The 22,174-nt window shown below is 40.1% G+C and overlaps 1 protein-coding gene across 4 annotated transcripts in view; it reads left to right on the top strand.

Annotated features, from left to right (window-relative positions):
• The first annotated feature begins 1,404 nt into the window (after nt 1–1,404).
• Nucleotides 1,405–22,174, top strand: part of LOC136825761 (uncharacterized bromodomain-containing protein 10-like) — a 43,556-nt gene continuing 22,786 nt past the window's right edge. The window contains exons 1-6 of one of the 4 annotated variants that reach the window (XM_067082605.1): nt 1,405–1,831; nt 6,771–6,993; nt 14,290–14,529; nt 16,829–17,112; nt 17,473–17,603; nt 19,870–20,038. In XM_067082605.1, the coding sequence (XP_066938706.1) occupies nt 6,820–6,993; nt 14,290–14,529; nt 16,829–17,112; nt 17,473–17,603; nt 19,870–20,038 (998 nt within the window). In that variant the 5' untranslated portion in view covers nt 1,405–1,831; nt 6,771–6,819. The remainder of the gene's footprint in view (nt 1,832–6,770; nt 6,994–14,289; nt 14,530–16,828; nt 17,113–17,472; nt 17,604–19,869; nt 20,039–22,174) is intronic. The other 3 variants (XM_067082606.1, XM_067082604.1, XM_067082607.1) reach the window with 3 other exon arrangements.

The raw sequence follows: 22,174 nt of genomic DNA, 5'->3' as shown, positions 1-22,174 counted from the left end.
CATTTGTAAATACATCAGATCTATCTTGAACTTGAAAGCAGAGTTGCTGGTGCCAAGTATAATTTCATAGTCGAAATACAAGAAAAAAGTCTACCTGAAGTACACACGGTTCAATGGTAAACGACGTTCATACACAAATTACCTTTATATAAAGGGGGGTTCAAAATTAAAACTAGATGACGCTGACAAAGGTTGAGCGGCAGTAGAGTGGTATTCACAGTTGCTGCTTAAACACTCCCAGAAAATAATCCGCCATTTCTTATTATTCCTTTGGTTTTACCATCCAAAGGTTTATATAGACTTAATATTAACAAGATTTAGAAGCACTCGAAACTGTTTGCAAAAGATAGCGCCTGACATAAACTTCCTAACTGATAAAAATAATCATGTATGAGTGGCTGGAATTTACTCACATATTAAAGATTTCCACAGCATCTGTACTTTACCTAAGCATCATAATAATACAAATTACGTATAAAAAGAGTTCTCTTGAGCAAAATAATTCTTATGCTCAACATCGATTACTATTCATGGGAATGGGGACATTGATGCATCATAAAATACAACACACTTACTGATACGAAAACTGCAGATACTAAACACGTACGGTGTTCATGGTATTATTAATACTAATTTTCTAAACTAAACGTATTTGACAACTTACACGTTATTTTATCTAAAACTAACGTTATAAAACACAAAAGTTACATACGGGTTTCGTAAGTTACTTACTTATAGCTTCAAAAACAGATGCGAAGACGTGTAGAATGAAATGCCCAGTTAGAAGACACACATGCAAGTAACACAGAAGACAAATGCACGAACACCTGCCTTCGACTCTTCCACCAGAATAACATGAAATGAAGAACAAGAGCCACAACCATTCACTCGAGGAGCTCAAGTACCAAACTTTTCTCAAATATTTACGTTATTTTGGTTTTACAACTTTTAGGCAAATGATCAGTTATAATTGAAAACAGTTATTTGTTGCTTTATATTTTCGATTTTACAGTAATTAATATCGAGTATCAAATATTATGTTTCTATCGAAGAAAGTTCCAGAATTTACCGATATGATACATAATGAAAATGAAGGTAATTCCTCTTCTGTAAAAATTTAAATCTACAGAATTTAAATTGTTTTATCACTTTTATTTTTCTTACACCAGTAATTTTTGCACAATTCCTCCTAACACAATTTTGGTATAGTACTTGAGCTAGTCCGTCCTCCATGACATCCCTGGCAATGACCGTGTTCAGTTCTGAGGTATATCTGTTTATAGTCGTTTTCGGTTAGTTATAGCAATGTTTTATATTTTAACGTACATTAAATTATTATTTATGCATCTGAGAATGCATAAAAAAACTGATACACGTCTAATAACATCATTTTAATTTCCATTTAAAGCTCCCGCTTTGACCAAAGGGAACCGCACGACTGCTTTTTTACCTCGAGGTCCTGCTTTCACCCCCGCAAGTAGTTCCGAGTAGAATCTCATAAAATATCCAAAGGAATATTACATTTACCAAAGGTGACTTTAAAGAAAACAGGCAAATGAATTGAAGACATCGCCAAGAAAAAATCTCGTCGTGTGGCACGCGTTGACCCAGTGGGTACATGTTGGCACAGCGGAAGAAACTGTCCATCCAAAACAAGCTCACACCGTTTTCGGTCTTGTGCCACAAACGTCGGAAACCAACAGCAGGATTTTGTGCCACTCGCTTATCTCGGGCCTCCGCCAGTAGCTGGAGAGTGCCACAGGCGTCCCTGAGGGCACCGCCTGGGAGATGGATGACCCTAAATCATAGAAAGCGTGAGTTGTCGCTGGAGGTTAGTGCGTGAAAGGGACTTTTTGATCCCACTCGGGCCTTTTCCTCATTTTGAAGTGAAGGAAAGGCGAGTGTAAACAAGAAACAGCTGATTGGGATGAATGAGTGACGTAATAATGGCAGGGATCCGCGTGTCAGGTCAACCCTCCTGCCCCCCTGCCCCCCGTTGTTGACCCCTTCGTGGGTCTTAGGTCATACCCTAAAGGGCCCTAGATACCTGCCCATTGGCGCAAATCTCTCTTTATTAATTGTGGTTTTTTCCCTCCCTGCTCGTGAATGCTAATTAGGCCTCCGGGATGCCACATTTCCTTTTAATTTCAGTAGTAGGCCTATCGGGGTCCAGGCTACTCTTGTCACTTTGGCCTGTCCAAATCACGACTGTTTTCGAGACTTTTTTTCGTGTGTTTTCGATTTCCGAATTGCCTGGGAATTTTTACTATGGTCTACAGAAATTTTGAGCTTAGGATGGATAGGCTAGCTTAGAAGAAATAAAGATAAGGATGGTAGGCTGTAGTCTGGTTTTATAGGGCTATCTTTTAACCTGAGGGAAAATAAAGATTAGTAGGCTTTTTCATACCTCATGTCATACTAATTTTTCCTACTGTTTTATTAAAGTACTCTTGCAGTCGTGGATGGAGACGACCAGTCTCCTGTTGGCCTATGATAGGTTATTTACTTTTCCCTGACAAGCCTAGATTATCCTAGAGTAAATGGGGAGGCCTAAGTGTCAGGAAAGATGTCCAGATAGACTGTCATTGTTGGTTGTATCTTGTTAACCTTTTACTTTACCTTCATAATTTCTTGACCTAGGTCAAAGGCATATGTTGATTGGCTTCGTACCCTTTACCCTACCAGGCCATATAGGTTATATTCAAGGATAGTGATATCTTATTATTCTAAGGTTAGGCTAGAGTCAAGACACTTGCTGCTGATAATATTACTTGATACGGTAAATGTAAAGGAGACAATCACATGAATGTATAGCTTATTCATATAATTTTTTGGCTAAAGAATGTAGAAAATGGTGTACTGTATATAATGCAGTAAAGGTGAGATGACTTGAGAAAATTACAGAGGCAAAGAGAAATTTACCGTCTTTTGTCTATACTAATTGGCTTTCATTCCCAAAGGGCTGGTACTAAACTCGCGGTCCCATGGGGCTCTTGCCACATTTAGTACCAGCCACTCGCGGATTAAAGTAAAAACATAAACAAAAGATGGCAGATTTCTGATTATCTCTAATTTCTCAGATTAACTCAACTGTACTGAATTATATACAACCATTTCTATATTCTTTTGCCAAAAAAATTACTGTATATTAATAAGGATATATCCATGTGGCCTTCTCCATTACATTTTTAATGCAGTTTATTAATAATGCTCAAAATATGACCAAACATTCATGACTGTTGTTGCTGACCATATCCATTTCCCCTTAACTGTTAGGTGAATAAGGCTGATGATCTGTTAGTAAAATGTATAATATGTTTATTGTTAAAAGATTGTGTAGCCTATACCCTCAGTGGCACTCGGTGAGTTATTATGCCAGTGGTCTGTTAAATTATAACTTTAGTATAAATGCTTAATTGGTGTTATTACCTGTATTGGTTAGAAAAGCACAAGACAATATGACATTAATATCCCACTCATATTGAAAAACTATATAAGCCATTAATTATCCAGTCGTTGGAAGATTCGCTGTTGGGCTTTCCCCTGTACGGTAATCTTACTGAATTGAGGTAGATGTGTGTAATTTGTTGTGAAGGCTAGAATAGTCAAACACCCTGTGTTGTTTCTATGTTAAGTCTAGATTTAACTTGTTACACAGTATAAAAGTAGTTTGTGTGTGTGTGTTTGTGCATGTTTACCCTTACATGTACCTCTCGAACATTGATGGACAACAGTGGATTACCAGGATGTGGGAAAGCAAAATCGAACAAGTAGTTACTGTAGTGCCAAGCATTTGTGAAATGCACTGAAAGCCCGCAAGGTTGATTGAGAAAAGCACATGATTCCTGTGTGTCATCATAAAAAAATAGGAAACAATGGTTAAATACCACTTTAAAATGTTAACCTACAACCTAACACAACCTCACTACTCTTTAAAGGCATGTAGAGAAGATTCTGTAGTTCCCTCTTTCATGATAGCAGTTCCAGTCTGTTGACTAATCTTGAATGTGTGTCACAAGTTAAGCCTAAATATTTTGCAGCTTCCTTGCAGTAAGAAATGTTAACACTTGTTGATTGTTCTGGTGATAGGACCTATCACCTGGACTGCTTGGCATAGATGGTATGCCAAAGAATCAGTTATTATTGACTGTAGTGAGGTTGTAAATGTCATGACATTTTTTTCTTTTCATATGGTCCCCCATATTCTGCTGTATATGTTCACCAAATTATTGTAATAAAATATAAGAAGTATTGATGGTATTGTAGAGAGAGACGAACTCCTTGAACCATTTTTGTAGAACCTGAAAGTCACTTAGCTTACAATTACATTAGCTTTTTAAACCAGCTGTATGCAGGGGTTAAATTCGTAGCTCAGTTCAAGACAGTAAATAAAAATAGTTTTGTAGAATGGTGAATGTAAAGTCCTAACACTGTCAGGAACTGGGAATGCCATGGCAGAAACTCCAAAAGCCTTAAGGAGTAGAAGTGGAGGGTCTTGGGCAGGCTGGAAAGTAAGCTGAAATGGGACATAGGGCTAATTGGTGGTCTTTCTAAATTATGACAATAGCTTGGAAGGAATTTTATTCTGCATAGAATATTGGAGAATGGAGAGGGGGTTGAGAACAAGGGACTGAAGAGCCTCATTCTTGAAGGGTTTGACCCTGTAGGAGTACCTTCCACAACATGGTTCTACTGTCACTTCCTTCTCCTCCCATTTGATCTTCTAGGCAGTTTTTGGCCATGCGAAATCTCTTGTGCCATTTATACTGTAGTGTATATTTTGCATTTCCAAGCATCTATTAGATGATATATGCACCACTTTGGTTCACCCAGACACTATTCTTGTGTAGCCACATAGGCTAGCCATATTTTTTTTGACAACTGCATAAATTAACATAATGTTAAATTTCTCAGAGAATTATGTCTTGAGGAGACAAGTTGTCCTAATTTCGACATTGAATCATTATTTTAGCTGTGAGGAAAACTTAAGTGTGAATAAGGTGTTTGTCTCGTGTGTGAAGAGATATTTGAGTCTTTTAAGTAAGGAGTTCATTTAATGCTATATGAAGTTAATTAGTCCTGCTTAGTCATCAATATTATTTTGATATTGACCAGTACTGTATTGTGCTATTGAACATGTTAGGTATAGAATAAGTTCAGGCCCCCAGACATTGTAGTAAAGGTAGTCTTTATTTTGGTTAATTATTCCAAGTGGTATTAGTGTCACCAGTGTGTGTTAGATCATCCATATGTTCATTACGGTAGGCAACCAGTCTACACAGTTCAGCAGTGATGACCCAGGAGCATATGCTGAGGCTCTCCCTAGGTAGGGCAGCGACACATCTGAGAGGCTTGTCGCTACGTAGCAGGGCTTTGTCATGGGCTTCATTGGAGTGTTGAGAGGTGTGTCTGCTCAGTAATCTAATTGTTTTTATTTATTTATTTTTTTTTTTTCCTGCTGCTGTTTCCACTAAGGAACTTGATGCAATTTTCTTACTTGTGGAGATTACCCTGTAGCATCAAGTACAGGCTTTAGTCTTCCAGTGCCATTTCTTGCTGTGACATGTCCTGTACTGTTGCCGAGAAAGGTAAACTCGTTAAATGCTTCGAGTTGAGAAATGCATGCTGTCTCTTCCCCTTCCTCCTCATTGAGAGCTTCCTCCTTGTTTTCCCTTTGCCTCACCTTCCTCTTATGGGAAGTAGATGTTTTGGAAACCATCTCACATGGAGTTATGTTGGACTTTGAGTGAGCACATTCCTCCTTTTTGGGGTGAGCAAGAGGATTTGTTCACCTGTTTTGAGAGTGTGCTTGTGATGCGGAGTCCCTCTGTTTGCTTCTAAAACATGAGTGCTGTCCTGGACTCTTCCCCTGTTCCTACCTCTGGTGAGGTATGCAGAGGAGAGTTGGTGTTACCTTCTTGCACAGCATATTCATGATCCTCAGATCATTTATGTATGTGTGCAGATAGAAGGTTCATGTACAATCAATTGTTGCTGTATGATGGTGCCGGGTGTTTTGATGATCTGTATACATATGATTATGTGAACCCTCGTATTCAGATATGACATATGCACACATGATCCCCAGACACATTGTGCTACCCTGTCTTTAGGGCAGCACTTGGTTCTACGAAGTTTTCTGAGAGTGAGTGTTCAGATGCATCTTACTTTGGCTCAGGGCCCTATGCCAGATTGTGATAGAGGGTACAGAAATCATTGCTCCCCTGCTCATGATCATGCCCAGGAGCATGGCATTTCTGGTTGGAGATTCCGTTTGCCAGTTAGTTGAGAGACTGTCCTTCCACCCAAAGTTGAGAGACTGTCCTCCCGCCCAGAGTTGAGAGACTGTTCTTCCGCCCAAGGGTTGGGCCTTCTACATAAAAGGCAATGGTTTGAATTCCTGTAGGAAAAAATTGTAAATTTTTAAAGTCATATATTTTTCCCAGGTATGCAAGCCAGAGCCTTTATCATAATTCCACCTTAAACACCTGCATTGTAACTGATGGTGAAGGAGAAAGTGCTTTATAATGGTAGGTTAGTCGGGGGTTCCTCCCACTCACCCACCTACCACCTGTTAGCTACCTTGTTACAAAGTTTCAGCGACTGATTTTAGCTCGCGCTGAGGATTTTTCCTACATAAAAGGCACTGGTGTGTATACCTAGAAATAATACTACTTACAGGGTGCTTTAAAAATTTGTGATATCAGGATCAATCCCTTTGTTTGTTGGATATCATAAGTACAGTACAGTATTGTTATTTGTGATTTCAGGAATGTTAAGTGTTCTTGTGGAAAGTATTAAGATGCTGAAAATAACATTATGGATATAAGTGAGGCTGTCAGCAGTGATGGCAGTGGCCAGCATCTGAGTTCAGTCTCAGATGCTGCCTTGAATCTCGCAACTCAAAGTGGCTCAGATGGCAGGTTAAGTGAACAATCAGAAATATCTGGACAGCACTTAGAGTCAGCTTGGAATGAGACATCAGTGGATGAAGTAAGTTTCAGATACTTAAAACTTTATACAGGGGGATACTATCAGTGTTGTGAGTGACTTAGTTCTCTGTGGGGGGCAATTAATGTGGTCAGTATGTCAGGTGGAAATTTCCCACCGTCCGGAGTCACTCCCTCCAATGGGCAATGGTTTTCAATGAAAAAAAGTTTGTTCTCTGCTTATATTGTGTATTTACGGTATTTTGCTGAGAGTAGATTGTTCATTGATGTTATCACTTTGCGAATGAACATGAAGAAGCTCATAAATATAAAGTAGTTTTACTCAAACGAAGATGTGTACAGTACATTGATGTTAACAATGCTTTGATATGCGTGAATTATATATCTAGCTGTATCACATGACTTTATGTAGATATTAAACCCACACTTTTCTGATTTAGATCAAGAAGGGTAATACTAAAATACTTAGGGTTTAATGCAGATTCCAGTTAATTATGAGTTATATGAGTTATTTATTCTTCACATGAGAAAATAACCTGACTTCGATAAACAGACAAGACTATGAAAGTTGCAATGTTGTCTCAGCTTGTCTGTGTTGAAGGTTGGTGGTCCGTGTTGTATGTTTTCAAAAATTTCTCTTATCAGGCAATATCATGAAAACATTCGTATTTTATATAAGTAACTTACCAAGTAACTGCATAGTTATTAGTTTCTAACTGTCGCTGCAGTTCAAAATTTGAAATTTGCTGTAACTGTTGTTTTGTTGTAGGTAACTAGACCTCGCCCACTTTCAGGGAAGAATAGGTACAACAGTGCTGGAGAGCTCAATTCGTTTTTGCCAGTTAACGACTGATTGAAGTATTCATTTGATTTGGTAGCGCGCTAATCATTATTTGCTTAGCTAGTTCTCTATTAAGACATTTTTTGACTGATTGTGACTTAGTATGTCAGATTCTAGCTTGTTTAGTATTAAGTATTGCAGCAAAGGCTGTAATACCAGACTTACCTCTGCTAAGTATGACTCGCACACTACGTGTTGCCATTGTAGAGGGCAGATTTGCTCTTTTGACCCTAAATGTGAAGAATGAAAAGACTGGGAAATGGAAAGTTTTAGATGCACATCTTGACAAACTTCAGAAAGACAGGCAGAGAAAGGCAGCTGCTAGAGCCAAAGCTAGGGGTTTAGCCAGTCAGGTTTCTACTCAAAAATCAGATACAGTGAACCCCCTGTATTCGCGGGGATGCGTCCCCAGCGAATGGGTCAGATCCGTGAATGCTTAAAACCCCTCTAAAAACACTTAGAACTGCCCATTTTGACAGCTTAAACACAGAAAAACCCTGTAAAAATGCTTATACCTGAATATTTTAATAGTTTTATCACAAAAAGTGCATTTATTCATGAAAATTATATGAAAATACAGTAATTAGTGAATATTTCTCAGTGAAAAATACCGCGAATTGGCGAATTTTCCGCGAATGATGGCTAGATATGTTCCACAGAGAAACCCGCGAATGCATGAGTCTGCGAACGTTGACAACGCGAATACGGGGGGTTCACTGTATTGCTATTCAGCCTAGTTCTTCTATGCCTGTGACTGCTTTCTACCCTCTTACCAGCCCTCCAACATGTCCATCGGCTCTGTTACCTGGCTCCCATTCTTCCGAACCTAATACCATCGTGAGCCTCAAAGCCAGGATAGACCACAAGTTTGGTCTTCTAGTTAATACCGCAACCCAAATTGGGTCTTCTCTCAGGGCTCTTATGGACCAGATGAGTGTTATCAGTGTCAGTGCAAGTGCAGTGTCAGTGGAGGAGGTGACTACTCGTCCCACTGATGCTCCTAGACAGAGGTCACTGTCAAACTCCTGAAAATCTGGGAGGAGGCAAACCTGAGGTCCAAGGGAGGTCATTGGGGTTTGCCCATAGGTAGTTGCCCCCTCAACTGAGCCTGTTGATCATACCTAGGACTCTATGAACAGCCACTGGAAAGGCGTCCATATGGATGTGCATGCTCTGTGGTCCAGTTACTCAGACTCCAGTGTCGGCAGAGGGCGTAAGCATTTTTCAGCAGTGTCTAGGCTGTTGAAAAGGCATATTCCTTCTGCTGAACACATTTCCCCACTTCCCCATAAATTTCCCACAGAACAAGAGCACAATCCGCTTCCCTCCTGCAGTTTTTGGGATACAGTAGTCCTGAGCATACTTTGCATTTGCCTTCAGTGACAGACCACCAGTATTTGATGCCGAAGCGGTCTTCCTCTTCGAAGAAACAGTCTGAGCACCCAGTTTCCAAACGTCATGTCCAAGTGATCAGTGTCCGAGTGCCCAGTGTCTGGACGGCCAGTGTCCGAACACCCAGTGTCTGAACGACCAGTTTATGAACGTCCAGAATCTGAGCGCCCAGTGTCCGAGGCTCCGAGCGCACAGTGTCCAACTGCCGAGTGTCTGAGCACCCACTGTCCGAGGCTCCGAGCGCAGTGTCCAACTGCCGAGTGTCCGAGCACCCAGTGTCTAAACGCCCAGTGATGTCCGAGTGCCGTGTCCGTGCGCCCAGTTTCCAAACACCATTTGTTCGAGCTTTCACCCGTGTCAAAATGGTCATCTGTGCGCGAGTGTTCCCCCGTATCCGCACTCACACCTGTGTCGGTGCTGCCTCCAGTCCGCTCAGCGCCAGTAGCCAAGTGTTCGGCGCCACTCCCAGCTGTCACAGATCCTTCATTGGAGCCTGTCCAACAACAGTTGGATAGCATCTTAGGACTTTTAGAGAAGCAGCCTTCTGCTACTCAGGATCAGCCAGCCAGACTTAGCCTCTTCCTCTTATTTTGTCAAACGAAGAAGCCATTGAACAAGAGCATACTACATTTGCATACGCAGCGCTCTTGAAATGCTTCCTCTTCTACTGCCCAACTTTCTTTTCTCCAGCGGCCCCGATATCTCCAGATTCAGCCTTCATGATGAGACAGCTTGTAGAGTCCGCCAGGCTACCAAAGTTGGGCCTTTCCTCATTTTCTAGGATGGTGTTAGCAAGTATTGATAGTTGGGTAGCAGAAGAGGGAGCTTGGTAAGGCTGTGTTTAGCACACCTCCCTCTCGCTTGTCGCCAAGGAGGTACTTATCGTACACCACTGGGGAAGCTCCTTCTCTTGGAGTCTCTGCTTCCTCCCTGAGGGACTTCTCCAGCCTTGTTGACTCTTTGCAGAGGTTGGCATTCAACTCCACCAAGATCATGTTCATGTCTTCGGAGCTAGACCGTTTAGTCAGGGACGTGTTTAAAGTCTTCAAAGTACAGTATTCAGCGTCTCAGACTGGACCGTGGGGTCCTTAGCCAAGAAGATCGAGGACTGCAATATACTTCAAGAGAACTTCTCTTCAGACTGGGTGGGAGTGCTTTCATGTGCAGATAAGGCGATCAGGGACGGCTCCCAAGAGCTGGCTGCCTTACTCTCCATGGGAGTTCTCAAGAAGAGAGAACTGTGGTGAATGTTTACCACGAAAGGTGTCACTCCCTCTCAAAGGTCGGCTCTCCTGTTTGCACCCTTGGATCTCTTGGCTGTATTCCCGTGAGCTACGGCACAGCACGTCACGTCAGACTTGGAGAAAAAGTCGACACGAGACCTTTTGGCACAATCTACTAGGCATTCCAAGGAACCACGCCTTGGTGCTTCAGTCTCGTTCAGTACGAGGACTGTCTCTCCTCTGCAGCAGCAGCCCTTTCAAGGCAGAAGAGCCAAGTTTCAGCCCTGTCCATGCACGAACCTGCGGTCAGTCCAACCAATCAAGAAGTCATCCTCCAAACCGGCCTCTCGCAAGTGAGGATCCGGTCCTCCGTGTCCTCGTAGGAGCCAGGCTTCTCCATTATTGGGACAAATGGGAAGCCAGGAATGCAGAACCTTGGGTAGTCAAAGTCCTCAAATAGAGCTATTCCATCCCATTCAGAGAAAATACTCCTTCAACGCCCTCACCCACCGGCTTAACAGCCTGCTCGGTAGGCTCAGAGAGGTTTTTCATCCTGGAGGAAGAATTCTCGTCTCTGCTCTGGAAAAGAGCTGTAGAGGTGGTCAAAGACTTAAGCACAGAAGGTTTTTACAACCGACTGTCGTCCCCAAGTCGTCAGGAGGTTGAAGACCTGTCCTGGATGTTAGCGCGCTAAACTACTTTGTGCAGACCACCAAGTTCAAGATGGAATCGAACTGATCAGCCTTGTCAGCCATTCATCAGGAGATTGGATGGTGACAATCAAACATGCAGGATGCATACTTCCATGTTCCACTACATCTGGACTCCAGGAAGTATCTGAGGTTCTTATTCCAGGGCAGAGTCTTTCAGTTCAGGGCTCTGTGCTTCGGCCTCTCTACAGCTCTGCTCTGCAAGTCTTCACCTGTGTTCTCACCCTTTTGGCAAAATGGCTCCATCTCATGGGTATTAATGTCTGTCTGTATTTGAATGACTGACTAGCCTTTTAATCAGCTTTCAGAAGTTGCAGTTACCTCCAACTCAATTGGTTCTCTATTTGGGGATGAGGATCGATACTCTTTAGTTTTCTGGCTTTTCCGTCCCACAAAAGGATCTAAGCCTGCTTACAGAAAGTAAGGAACTTCTTATCTCGCCTGTCATGCTTGGCCAATGAGTGGATGAGTCTGCTGGGCTCTCTCTCGTCCATCGAGAAGTTTGTGCCTTTAGGAAGACTATACATAAGAGTCCTGCAGTTCTTCCTAAATGCCAGTTGGCACAGAAAAACTCTCACAGACTCCTTCATTTTCTGCATCACTCCCGAGATCAAGGAAGACTTCGGTGGTGCCTTACAGAAGAGAGATTTTTAGTAGGGCAGTCACTGCAGCCACTGAGCTCTAACCTGACATACTCAGATGTGTTGGATTTGGGTTGTGGGTCCTTCAGCACTTTGCGACAGCGACGTGCGACAAGACAGTCACAGTCCATTCAGACACCACAGCTACATTGGCTTATATCAAGAATCTGGGAGGGACGCACTCCTTCTCCCATTACGAAGCGGCCAAGGATCTTCTTCTCTGGGCACAGAATGTCTGCACCAGGATCGTAATTTGTTTTATCCAGGGCAAGTTAAACGTTCTTGCAGACGAGTTAAGATGCCACAGACAGGTTCTACCCACAGAATGGACACTGGATCTGCAGGTGTGCACTGACCTATGGAAACAGTCAGGAAAGCCGTTGATAGACCTTTTTGCAAAATCAAGGAACCATTGCCTCCCTATATACTGTACTGTTCCCCAGCCCTGGATCCTCTGGCATGAGCATCGGATACCATGTTCCAGGACTGGTCTGACTTTGATGTGTATGCCTTTCCACCGTTCAGTATGGTGAGAGAAGTCCTAACCAAGTTCGTGTGTCACAATAACACGCCCATGACACTTGTAGCTCCATTTTGGCTGCAGAAGGAGTGGTTCCCAGACCTACTCAGTCTCCTGATAGACTTTCCCAGACTTCTACCTCAGAAGCAAAACCTTCTAAAGCAGCCTTACTTCCATTGGTTTCATCAAGGCATATCTGCTCTCTCTCTGACATGCTTCAGACTGTCAGGGAAGTTGTCAGAGCAAAGGGCTTTTCAAGAAAAGCTTCAGAAGTCCCTGGACACTCCCAAGCAAGAGAAGTCTATGTCAGTTGCCTTGAATCTAGATGTGGTTCTCAAATGGCTCTCGGGTCCGCCATTTGAGCCCCTTCACTCCTCATCTCTGAGAGATTTGACCAGAAAGACCCTCTTTTTGGTTGCCTTAGCTATAGTAAAGAGGGTCAGCGAATGGCAGGCTTTCGATAAGACGGTGGGTTTTTCGCAGATGTGGTCTGCTTACTCGCTCTTGGATTCCTGGCAAAGAACGAAACCCCGTCCAACCCCTGGCCTCATTCATTCACTGTCTGGAATTTAGTGGATATCCTTGGGACAGCAGACCAGGAGAGAGCTCTTTGCCCAGTAGGTGCATTGAAGCACTATTTAGAAAGGACCAAGAGGATCAGAGGTCCCTCTCAGAATTTATGGTGTTCGGTTAAGGAACCCTCACATCCATTGCCTAAGAATTCCTTGGCCTTCTCTTTGAGGATTGTTATATCTGAGTCACACTCAGAAATTCAAGAGGACATAAAGCTCATGAAATAAGAGCAGTCGCCACTTCATTGGCTTTTAAGAAGAACTTGTCACTCTCCATGATTCTCCAATCAGCATACTGGAAAGTCCAAATCAGTGTTCACCTCCCAGTATTTGCACGATGTGGAGACAGTGTACAGTAATTGTAGTACGTTAGGTCCATTGGCCATGGCTGGCATGGTATTGGGGGACGAAGGATTGGGGGGTGTTCCTTCTGTTCCTCTATCTCCTCGCCTTGTTAAGGAATGTTGAGTTTTTGGGAAGCCTTGGGGGTATTGTGTGCCTGGAGTACCCACCAGTCATTGCTTTTAATGGGTGGGTGATGGTTTTGTTTTTCAGTAATGTGTGGGTAACAGAATTTTCTGGTTATGTTCATTGTACTGTGCCCAGGGCAAGGGCACTTGTTTTGCCTTGTCAGCCTTCGGAGTACTCCTCAGCTGCAAGGCTCCTAGCTTCCTGCTGCAGCTCTCTCACCAGGTAAGGTTACAACAAGCATTCCACCAATGCTAGCTACCTTTCTATTTCAAATTCATCTCCTTTACTGAGTTTTTTTGAGTAGAACCTGTCCGTGTATCCCACCTCCTGTCAATGTGGGATTTAGCTATGTAGTTACTTGGTAAGTTACTGATGTAAAAATGAAATTTTTATGATAAAATAAAGTTTTATTTAAACTTAGCAAGTAAATACATGATCAGAGCCCTCCCACCTCCCCTCTCATGGACATAGGGCACAAACGAATTGAGGTCTCCAGCTGTTGTACCTATTCTTCCCCATAAGTGGGCAGGGTCTAGTTAGTTACCTTCACCAAAACAGTAGAGCATTTTCAAATTTTGAACTGCCACGATAGTTAGAAACTAACAGCTATGTAGTCACTTGGTAAGTATATATAAAATTTTATTTTATCATAAAAATGTCATTTTTAGTAATTGTTAATGAGTGGCAGTTTGACACTTACTTAATGAGTGTGGCTTTATCATTTTGAGTTACCAAAAATGCTTTAGCCCTTTATACTGCAGTACAAAATGAAATATAGCAACATAACTAAAGTTTTATTTCGAGTGACCTAAGTACCATAGTTTTGTGATTGATGCAGGAAAATTTTTCTACTTAATTTTATATTAAGGTACTTAATAGGTGCTGTGAATTTGTTATAAGACTTTGATTTTTGATTTCCCATGCTGTGGTTGACCTAAGCTCATTGTAGAAAAAAAATGTTCCTTGCAGAATATGGATACTGCCAATTTTGATGATGAAGAAGCCATGAATTCTAGTGATAATAATGAAGAATTAGACAAGGAGGATGAGGAGCTGGAGGATGAGGGTGAGGAAGAAGCTGAAGGCGAAGAAGAAGGTGAGGTAGAGGAGGAGGAGGAAATAGCATCTGAAGAAGAATTTGAAGAGTCTTTGAGGGATGAGGGTTCCAAGAGTGAGACTACTGAAGAAGAAAGAAACGATACAGGAAAGGTAAATTTTAATGGATTTGAGTATCTGTAATATACATTACACAATAGTGTTAGTATTCTTGTTGCTGCAGGTTCATTGATTTGTTGCACAATGCATGTACAGTACATCATTGTAGTTTACAATACTTACACCCATTCTGGTGTAAAGTGTTTCATAAATGCTGTTATAGAAAGCTTAAATTAAATAGTTTATCATAAGATGTTTGAGTTTAAAGCAAATAGTTTATCATATTGATATTCAGGTAAATAATAAAATTTGTTTTCATTCGCTTTGAGGTGTCATCATATGGGAAACAATTCAGTTACTTAACATAAGCTCAATTTGCCATTTCCAACAGTGACCAGGCTCTGAACTCAAGTAGAAACAAGCCTGTCTTCCTCATGCCCAGACACTATGGCTGACATGTTTGGCCAAGCAGAACCTTATGGCCAGTTTTATGCCGAATGGTTCTGCAGGGACGTACTACTTACAGTGTTTTTTGTATGACTCACTGTAGGTGTTAGTATAGAATATTTGCAGTGTCCCATTGGCCACAGTTGCTTTGCTTTCTGCTAATTTCTTTTCAGTCAGCAAATTGGAGAAGAAATATATTCAAAACCACATACATTTTCAGAGCATCATGCTCCCTCTTCACTGAAGAGGGGGCATGACTCTTTGGAACTGTATGTGGTATTGAATACATTTGTTCTCCAATTTGTTGTTTGTTTTCTCAAGTTTCAAAGTTCAATAGTGATCTGCAATCATTATTTCTTTTCATCCATTCTTTTTAGTTCCTTCCCAACCAGCTGCTGCCCACCATCCTTTTACCATATACCAATTTTCACCTCATGTTAAAACATAAATCTTTTGGGAAACTTCATATGAGACTTTAGACACAGGACTCAGTTGTCTTTTTAACATGTGCTTTACGAGGCGGCAGCTCAGGCTCCCGTGAATTTTGAAAACATCTGCTCATCATTTTCTCTCCCACAGTGTCCATCTAGCCATTTTCCTTACTTGCCTTTGCCTTTTTCCCAGTTGTCATAAAATTGTATTTGCTTAATGTTTATTTTCAGTCTTCCAAAATCTTGATTCTGCTGTAAGGGATGTGCATATAGCAACTTCCAGGTCCCTTCCCCCGCTTCTGCAATAGTTGGTGGCTTCTTCCATTTTACTGTAATAAAGAGCAAGGGACTAGGGCTCATCCTAGTTGAACATCATTTATCTTTGATACACTTGATACTTGCTTCAGTGTGGATCATGTGTTATGCTACAGTAAAATCATTAGCTCAGTGAGTCTCTCCAGTCCAGTTCCCTCTGCAGATGTAATGCCCATCTGGTAGTTTGAGTTAAATGCCGTCTAACTATTCACAAATATTTGGTATAATCTCTTCCTCTTGGTGCTTTTCTAGTAGTAGTCTTACTATAAAGATTTGCTGTTGACTTCTGTGGGATGAAATCAAACTGATAATTGTGTTGATTTTAACAAATTTTATTTCTATTCTTCCAACATCTACAGTATTTTCTTAGTTTGCTCAAGCATTCCTGTTCCTCTAAGTTTTCCACTAAATGAAGTTTACGCCCTATTCCCTTTGTATATTATTATCATCATTCTCTTTTTTTTTTTCCCGCTATTCTGGTCTTGTCCCTTCTGTGATCAAGTTTTCTCACTCGCACTTCATACTGGTCAGTTGATTCTCCAGCTGTTTTTAGCTTATCACTTATTGTTTTTGGTGGTCCCCCTTGCCCTAACCTCCATTATCAGAGCCATCCTGATGACCAAAGCCATCACCACAGGCGTTTGAGCAGTCTCAGTCAAGATCAGTCTCCAACCTTCTTGAGCAGAGCCACGCCATTGATCTATTGATTGGATCCATAGCCAAAGCCAGTTCTATGACTGCAGAGCCTTGGATGGAATAACAGGCCTTCAACTAGCATATTGCTAGCTGATAGAGCTCAGGTTTTGACACCACAGTATTGTGCTCTTCTTATTTCTTCTTCATCATCTTCACTGTGGGAAATGCCAGCCAGCCAGCTAATTGGTCAGACAACTCTTAAGGAGGAGGAAGTTAATTGCTTGAGGATCAGAGACCTTTGCATGCATGCACAGGGCTACTTTTGAAAAGGGATTGAAGTTTTTTGGGATTTTGTCAGTCATGTAATGGACCAGTTATAAGTATGTGGTGTGTTTGGAAAAATGTATTACTATTATTAACAATTACTTTTTCTGAAGGTACTGTTAAGTGTCTCATATTTGTTTTTATTTTTGAATTGTACAAGTAGAATCAGGTATGACTGATCATATTATTTGTTTTTACAGGAGAGTGAAACAAAGACGGGCCTTATGTCTTTGTATTCAGGCATGAATGACATCATCAGTGAACCCAGTTCCATTTCAAACTCACCAGTGCCCACTCCCACCGTCACCCCCACCAAAACCCCAGGAAATGGGACATCACGCTTACAAGCAGCGTTGACATCTAGTCTCTCATACAAAAGTAGTGGAGGTGGTCTCCTTGTTCATCATCCTGTTACTCCGAAGAAAAGGGTCGTTAATAAAACCAACACAGACCATCTAAGTGAAGAACTCAGTCTTGGATACAGGTATGGACTTGATATGACAGCATTTACAAATATGATTCTGTATAGATTAGGAAGTTGTTTCTGACTTGAGCAACACACAGGTAACATTAGTTACAGATTTATATGACGAAGACTTTATGATGGTGATAGCGATAATACACGTTGATCAGCAACCATATTCTGAATTTTAAATTGTAATACAAAAATTTTAGTACTGTTGCTGTAAAGAAAGGTATTTTGGTGATAGACTGGCAAGCATATGACTCTACAAGCAACTTTTTGTTTTCGTTGTGTGACTCGTGTAAACTTTTTTAGATTACATGATGCGTTGACTACAGATTTTTAGTGACCAAAAATTAAAATAATGATTTTTCATTCCAGGATCTTGATGGAACTAATGTCTGATTACCAGAAAGGCAGTAATGCCCCATTTATGGAACCCATAGAATTGGACAAGGAGAAGAACGGAGATTATCTTGAAGTTGTAGAAAAACCAATGTGGCTTAAAAAGAGTAAGTGATTTGCAGTTTTTGGTCGATCTTGAGCTTGAATGTTGCAGCTTAACACAAGGTTGAATCTTTCAGAGTCATTTTGGAATAGGGGTCATTCACGTATTTAGTCACAGTTAGCTTTGTTTTTTTCATATTTTGCTGGTGGAACTGGAAGAGTCAAGTTTTTGGGCTTGCTTCAAGGACATTTTTTTTGGAGAGAGGGCTCATATGGATTTTGTGTTCGGAACAGTGGAGTGTAACAGGTCCAACGTCTTTGTAAGTTGACTTAAATATATATAAACCCCAGCCCGTGATTATAGTAATTTTCTCTATGGATTACTGCTTATAAGTTCTTTTTTGAAGAAAACTTTTTATGGTTAGTATTTATGAACTGAGTTACATAGAATTTTATGCTAGTGACGCATTAAGTTAATTTAGCTTGATTTATTGGCAAAAAATATTTTTCTCATTGAAACCTGTATGCATAACTGAAAAGGCTTTTGCTAGTGTGCAACCTGAAAACCAGTTATTAAAACCTGACACTATTATTTTGGTTAATGTCATGACAATGGGAATTTCATTAGTGGGGGGAAACTTGTGAAGTTGAAGGAACTTTGTATGCCTTCTGTGATTAAAGATTATCCTCCTGGATTTCTGAAACATTGTTATTGTCTGCAGTATTTTGATGAGAATCAAAGTTTCTGTTACTTTGATTACAAAGTACTCATGTCAGTGTTTGATGATGGAAGAGAACTATTGTTTTGCCACTTTGTTTATAGATTATGCAATTATTTATAAAACTGATTTAATTACCAAAGAAATATGAGAATACTTTCAGTATATGAATGAATTATACAGTACTGGAATTACTATCATCATCATCATAAAAAGGTACTTAGGTGTGCTTTTCCCTTTATGGGATTGGATGTTATTTAGTACAGCAAACTCTCCATTATCTGTGATTCTGTCATCTGTAATGGCATTTAATCCAGAGAGACAACATGAAAAATTGTAATGGGGAATAGAGCAGTAATTTCAGGTGATAAGTGAGTGGTTATGCAGAGGGTAATTACTAGTGTTGCTAACATACTGGTAACAATGCCAGCATGTGCCGTATGTTCCTTAACAAGAGCAGTGTTTAGAAAGTTTCTTATGCAAGGTGCTTTATCTGTAACAGTTTTGCTGTCACCTCTTCCTTTCACCTCCGAGAGAGAGAGAGAGAGAGAGATTTATTTTCATATTTTATTTTCTTATTGCTACAAGAGAGAGAGAGAGAGAGAGAGAGAGAGAGAGAGAGAGAGAGACTACCCTACCATGGGAAAGTGAGAACACCCAGTGACAATATTTCCAGCCTGTGACTACAAGAAAAAGACATGGAGAGATCTGGAAGTGAAAATGAAATAAGTGAACGCTCAGAAAAGAGTGAAAGGAAGAGAAATCGGCATTGAGAAAAAAGAAACGAAGAGAAAAAACAGTGATTGATGGCCATTTAGGGTGATATTCATTAACTGTGAAATAAAAGCACATAAAAATTCTTCCTCTTTTGCTATCTTTGTGGTGGAGTGGCAAACAACTCGGCTCACAGGGAAAGACTAGAGTTTGAATGTTGAACTGGAAAAGAAGAGACACATGGACATGTTCCCAAAAATTCAGGAAGCCTCTGTTGACCTAATCAGTGAATTAGCTGTTAGTCAACTGTTCTGTGTCAAGCTACAATGGAGAGTAAAAAAAGTTCTGATTGTGAATGTGTATTTTATATTCTTAGAGATTTTTCTTCTCCCTTTAACCCCATCATTTCCAGTAATTTATTTTTTTTCTTCAAATGTGTATATTAATGAGACTATTTTATAATAGTAGGGAGATTTTTATGATTGTAGGAAATAAAAGCATATAAAAATTTTATTTAATATCTTATATTTTTTTTGTCTTGCCAGGATGTCTTTGTTTCCTGTCTCTCATTCGAAAACTAATGTAGGCTTATGAAAATGAACGGATAAATGTGTGTCTGTGTGTGCTGGATTGTGCATTGTTTTGTTGTATGGGCTTCAGGAGAAATTTTTTACTATTTGTGCTTTTTAGTTATCAGGAGGAGCTAAGAATGAATTTTCAGACAATCAAAAGTTACTGTTCTGTATATGTAGTTCTGACATTGTTTGAAATTTCATTAAGCTTGCAGGGTGAATTGAGTAGTTGTTGCTACTATTTATGTTTTTAAACAAATATTGTGATGATTAAATTCGTTTCTGCGGGAAATAATGTATTAAGTGTAATATTTTTGTTTCAACAGTAAAGGAACAACTTTTGGATGGTAAATACACCACAATAACGGAATTAGTCGGTGATATTAGAACAATGTTGGAAAATGCTTACCGGTACTATGGCCCAAGTCATTCCATTTCCAAGAAAGGGTTGCGTCTGGAACACATGATGGAACAAAAGATTACACTCCTTCCGAAGTAAGTTTTTACAAAAGTTTATGGTTTTAAATACAGGCAGACCCCAGTTATCGGCGGGGTTCCGTTTCTGAGTGTGTGATAACCGAAAATCGTCACTAACCGAAAGTCGGCAATTTTCCGAAAACTGCCGATTTTCGTTGCTAGACAAGCCCCATAAAACCAGATTGCTGTTAACCAAGCCCTCCGTTAACCGGGGACTGCCTGTATATCCATTTTACAATAGATTATCTTTAGTGGGGTAGTGACCATAAGTTTACACAGGGACCTTGTTTACTGTACACATTTCTGTGGTCTTCCTAGCAAGTCTTGGCATGTCATACCCACTCAGGTTGACGTAGTACAGTTATAAAGCTTCACACTAAAACATTTCTTCCTTGATATGCTGTACTGAAATGGGGGTGTCTTATATGCAATCAGATATTAAAATATGGACTTTTGTAAACTGGAAAAATCTCATCAATCTTATGTAAGACCTTCAATAATTGTATAATCCAATGAAATGGAAATGTCTTCAGACCTTGGAGAAAAACAATGTCTTCTCAAAGACTATGAACATGTAAACAGACCAGTACCATCAGTGGACTAATATGAGCAACGTCACAAGAAGGCAACTTTGGAACTACATCATATGTACAGAATAAGGTAATTTATGATACATATCAGAAATTAGTACATATACCAGCTGCATCCTGTATAGTCAACCAAATAAGAATTACACTTTAGATAATATACAAATATCAGTAAGTAGTCTCCAAGGGCACGTTTTATTAGCTGATAATTTTAATGCCCATTGCCCTTTTTGGGATCACAATAATATCACCAGATCTTACGGGAAATGTGGAAGAGAGCATGAATTCAAATAATTTGTGCAATCTCAGTGACAACAAAAACCCAATATATCTCAAATGCACGTTGGACTTTTTCATCGGTGGATGGCATCTTATCGACCATGGCAGATAAATTGGAACTGAACACTTGATGACTTAAACATACTCTTGTTTATTTTCCAATTTCAGTTTCACTTGTACAAAATAATCCTGCTAAACATTTTCCTTATTACAATATTCATAAAGCTGATTGGAAAATATGCCAGTTACACATAAGACAAATCCCTCCATTTGAATAGCCAAGAGGTCACAGTCAGATTTATAATTTTGTTACAAAATTTATCAGAAATGCTGCAGATTACAATAATAATAATAATAATACAGGCAGTCCCCGGTTAACGACGAGGGTCTGTTCCTGGCAGAGGGCCGATAACCGAAAATTGCCGATACAGTAATTATGGTAATAGTTACGGTGTTTATGATGTAAGCGCCAATAAACTCCTTATCGGCGCCGTTAACCGCTTATCGGCTCCATTAACTGTTTATCGGCGCCAATAAACCTCTTGCCGACTCCGATAGACTGCTTACCGACATAATAAACCCCTTACTGACGCTGAAAATCACTTACCGTCCCTGAAAATCAGGTTAACGACATTGTTAGCCAAGCTCCATAAAACCGGAACATCGTTAACTGATGCCACCGATAAGCGAGGACTGCCTTTAATAATAATAATGCTTCTATTTATAAAAGATTAATTTTGTAAAATTCTTAACTTCTACTTGATTATCCCACTCTTAGCCCCTCTTTTCTGTAGGAGTTAGTTGATACAACACAAATGATCCTATTTGCTACCCTCGACCTTTCAGAGACCTAGTACAGTATCACCTGTGCACTTCGTACCTGAAGTGTCTGAGAATTTGCACAGATCCACAATAGGCTACATTTTGTAATGGGTTTGTATTGAAAAAAATGATTTTTAGGAAAAAATTACATTTGATGCTATTGGTAACTTTTACCCTTGGAAATTGAGGGTTTGGTAAAATATTCTAATTATCTTTAATGTGTTTTTTTCACATAAGCATTAGAGGAAGGATGGATGTTAACAAAGCAGTTAAGGCAGTGCAGATAGCCATTCATGTATCACATTATCTTCACTAAATTGTTGTCTTTGTTGAATAATAATTCTGGTAATATGATAGTGAATGATAAATGTTGATTGTATTGTTGATTTCAAAAAGAACATCTTATTGAAGTCATAATGAAAACAGTCACTTACTTGATCCATAGTTATTTCATGAATGACTCAGA

The sequence above is a fragment of the Macrobrachium rosenbergii genome, chromosome 39 (assembly GCF_040412425.1).
Source record: "Macrobrachium rosenbergii isolate ZJJX-2024 chromosome 39, ASM4041242v1, whole genome shotgun sequence".
NCBI classification, from domain to species: domain Eukaryota; kingdom Metazoa; phylum Arthropoda; class Malacostraca; order Decapoda; family Palaemonidae; genus Macrobrachium; species Macrobrachium rosenbergii.
The sequence above is the reverse complement of the archived record's forward strand: the minus strand, read 5'-3'. Positions and strand labels throughout refer to the sequence as shown.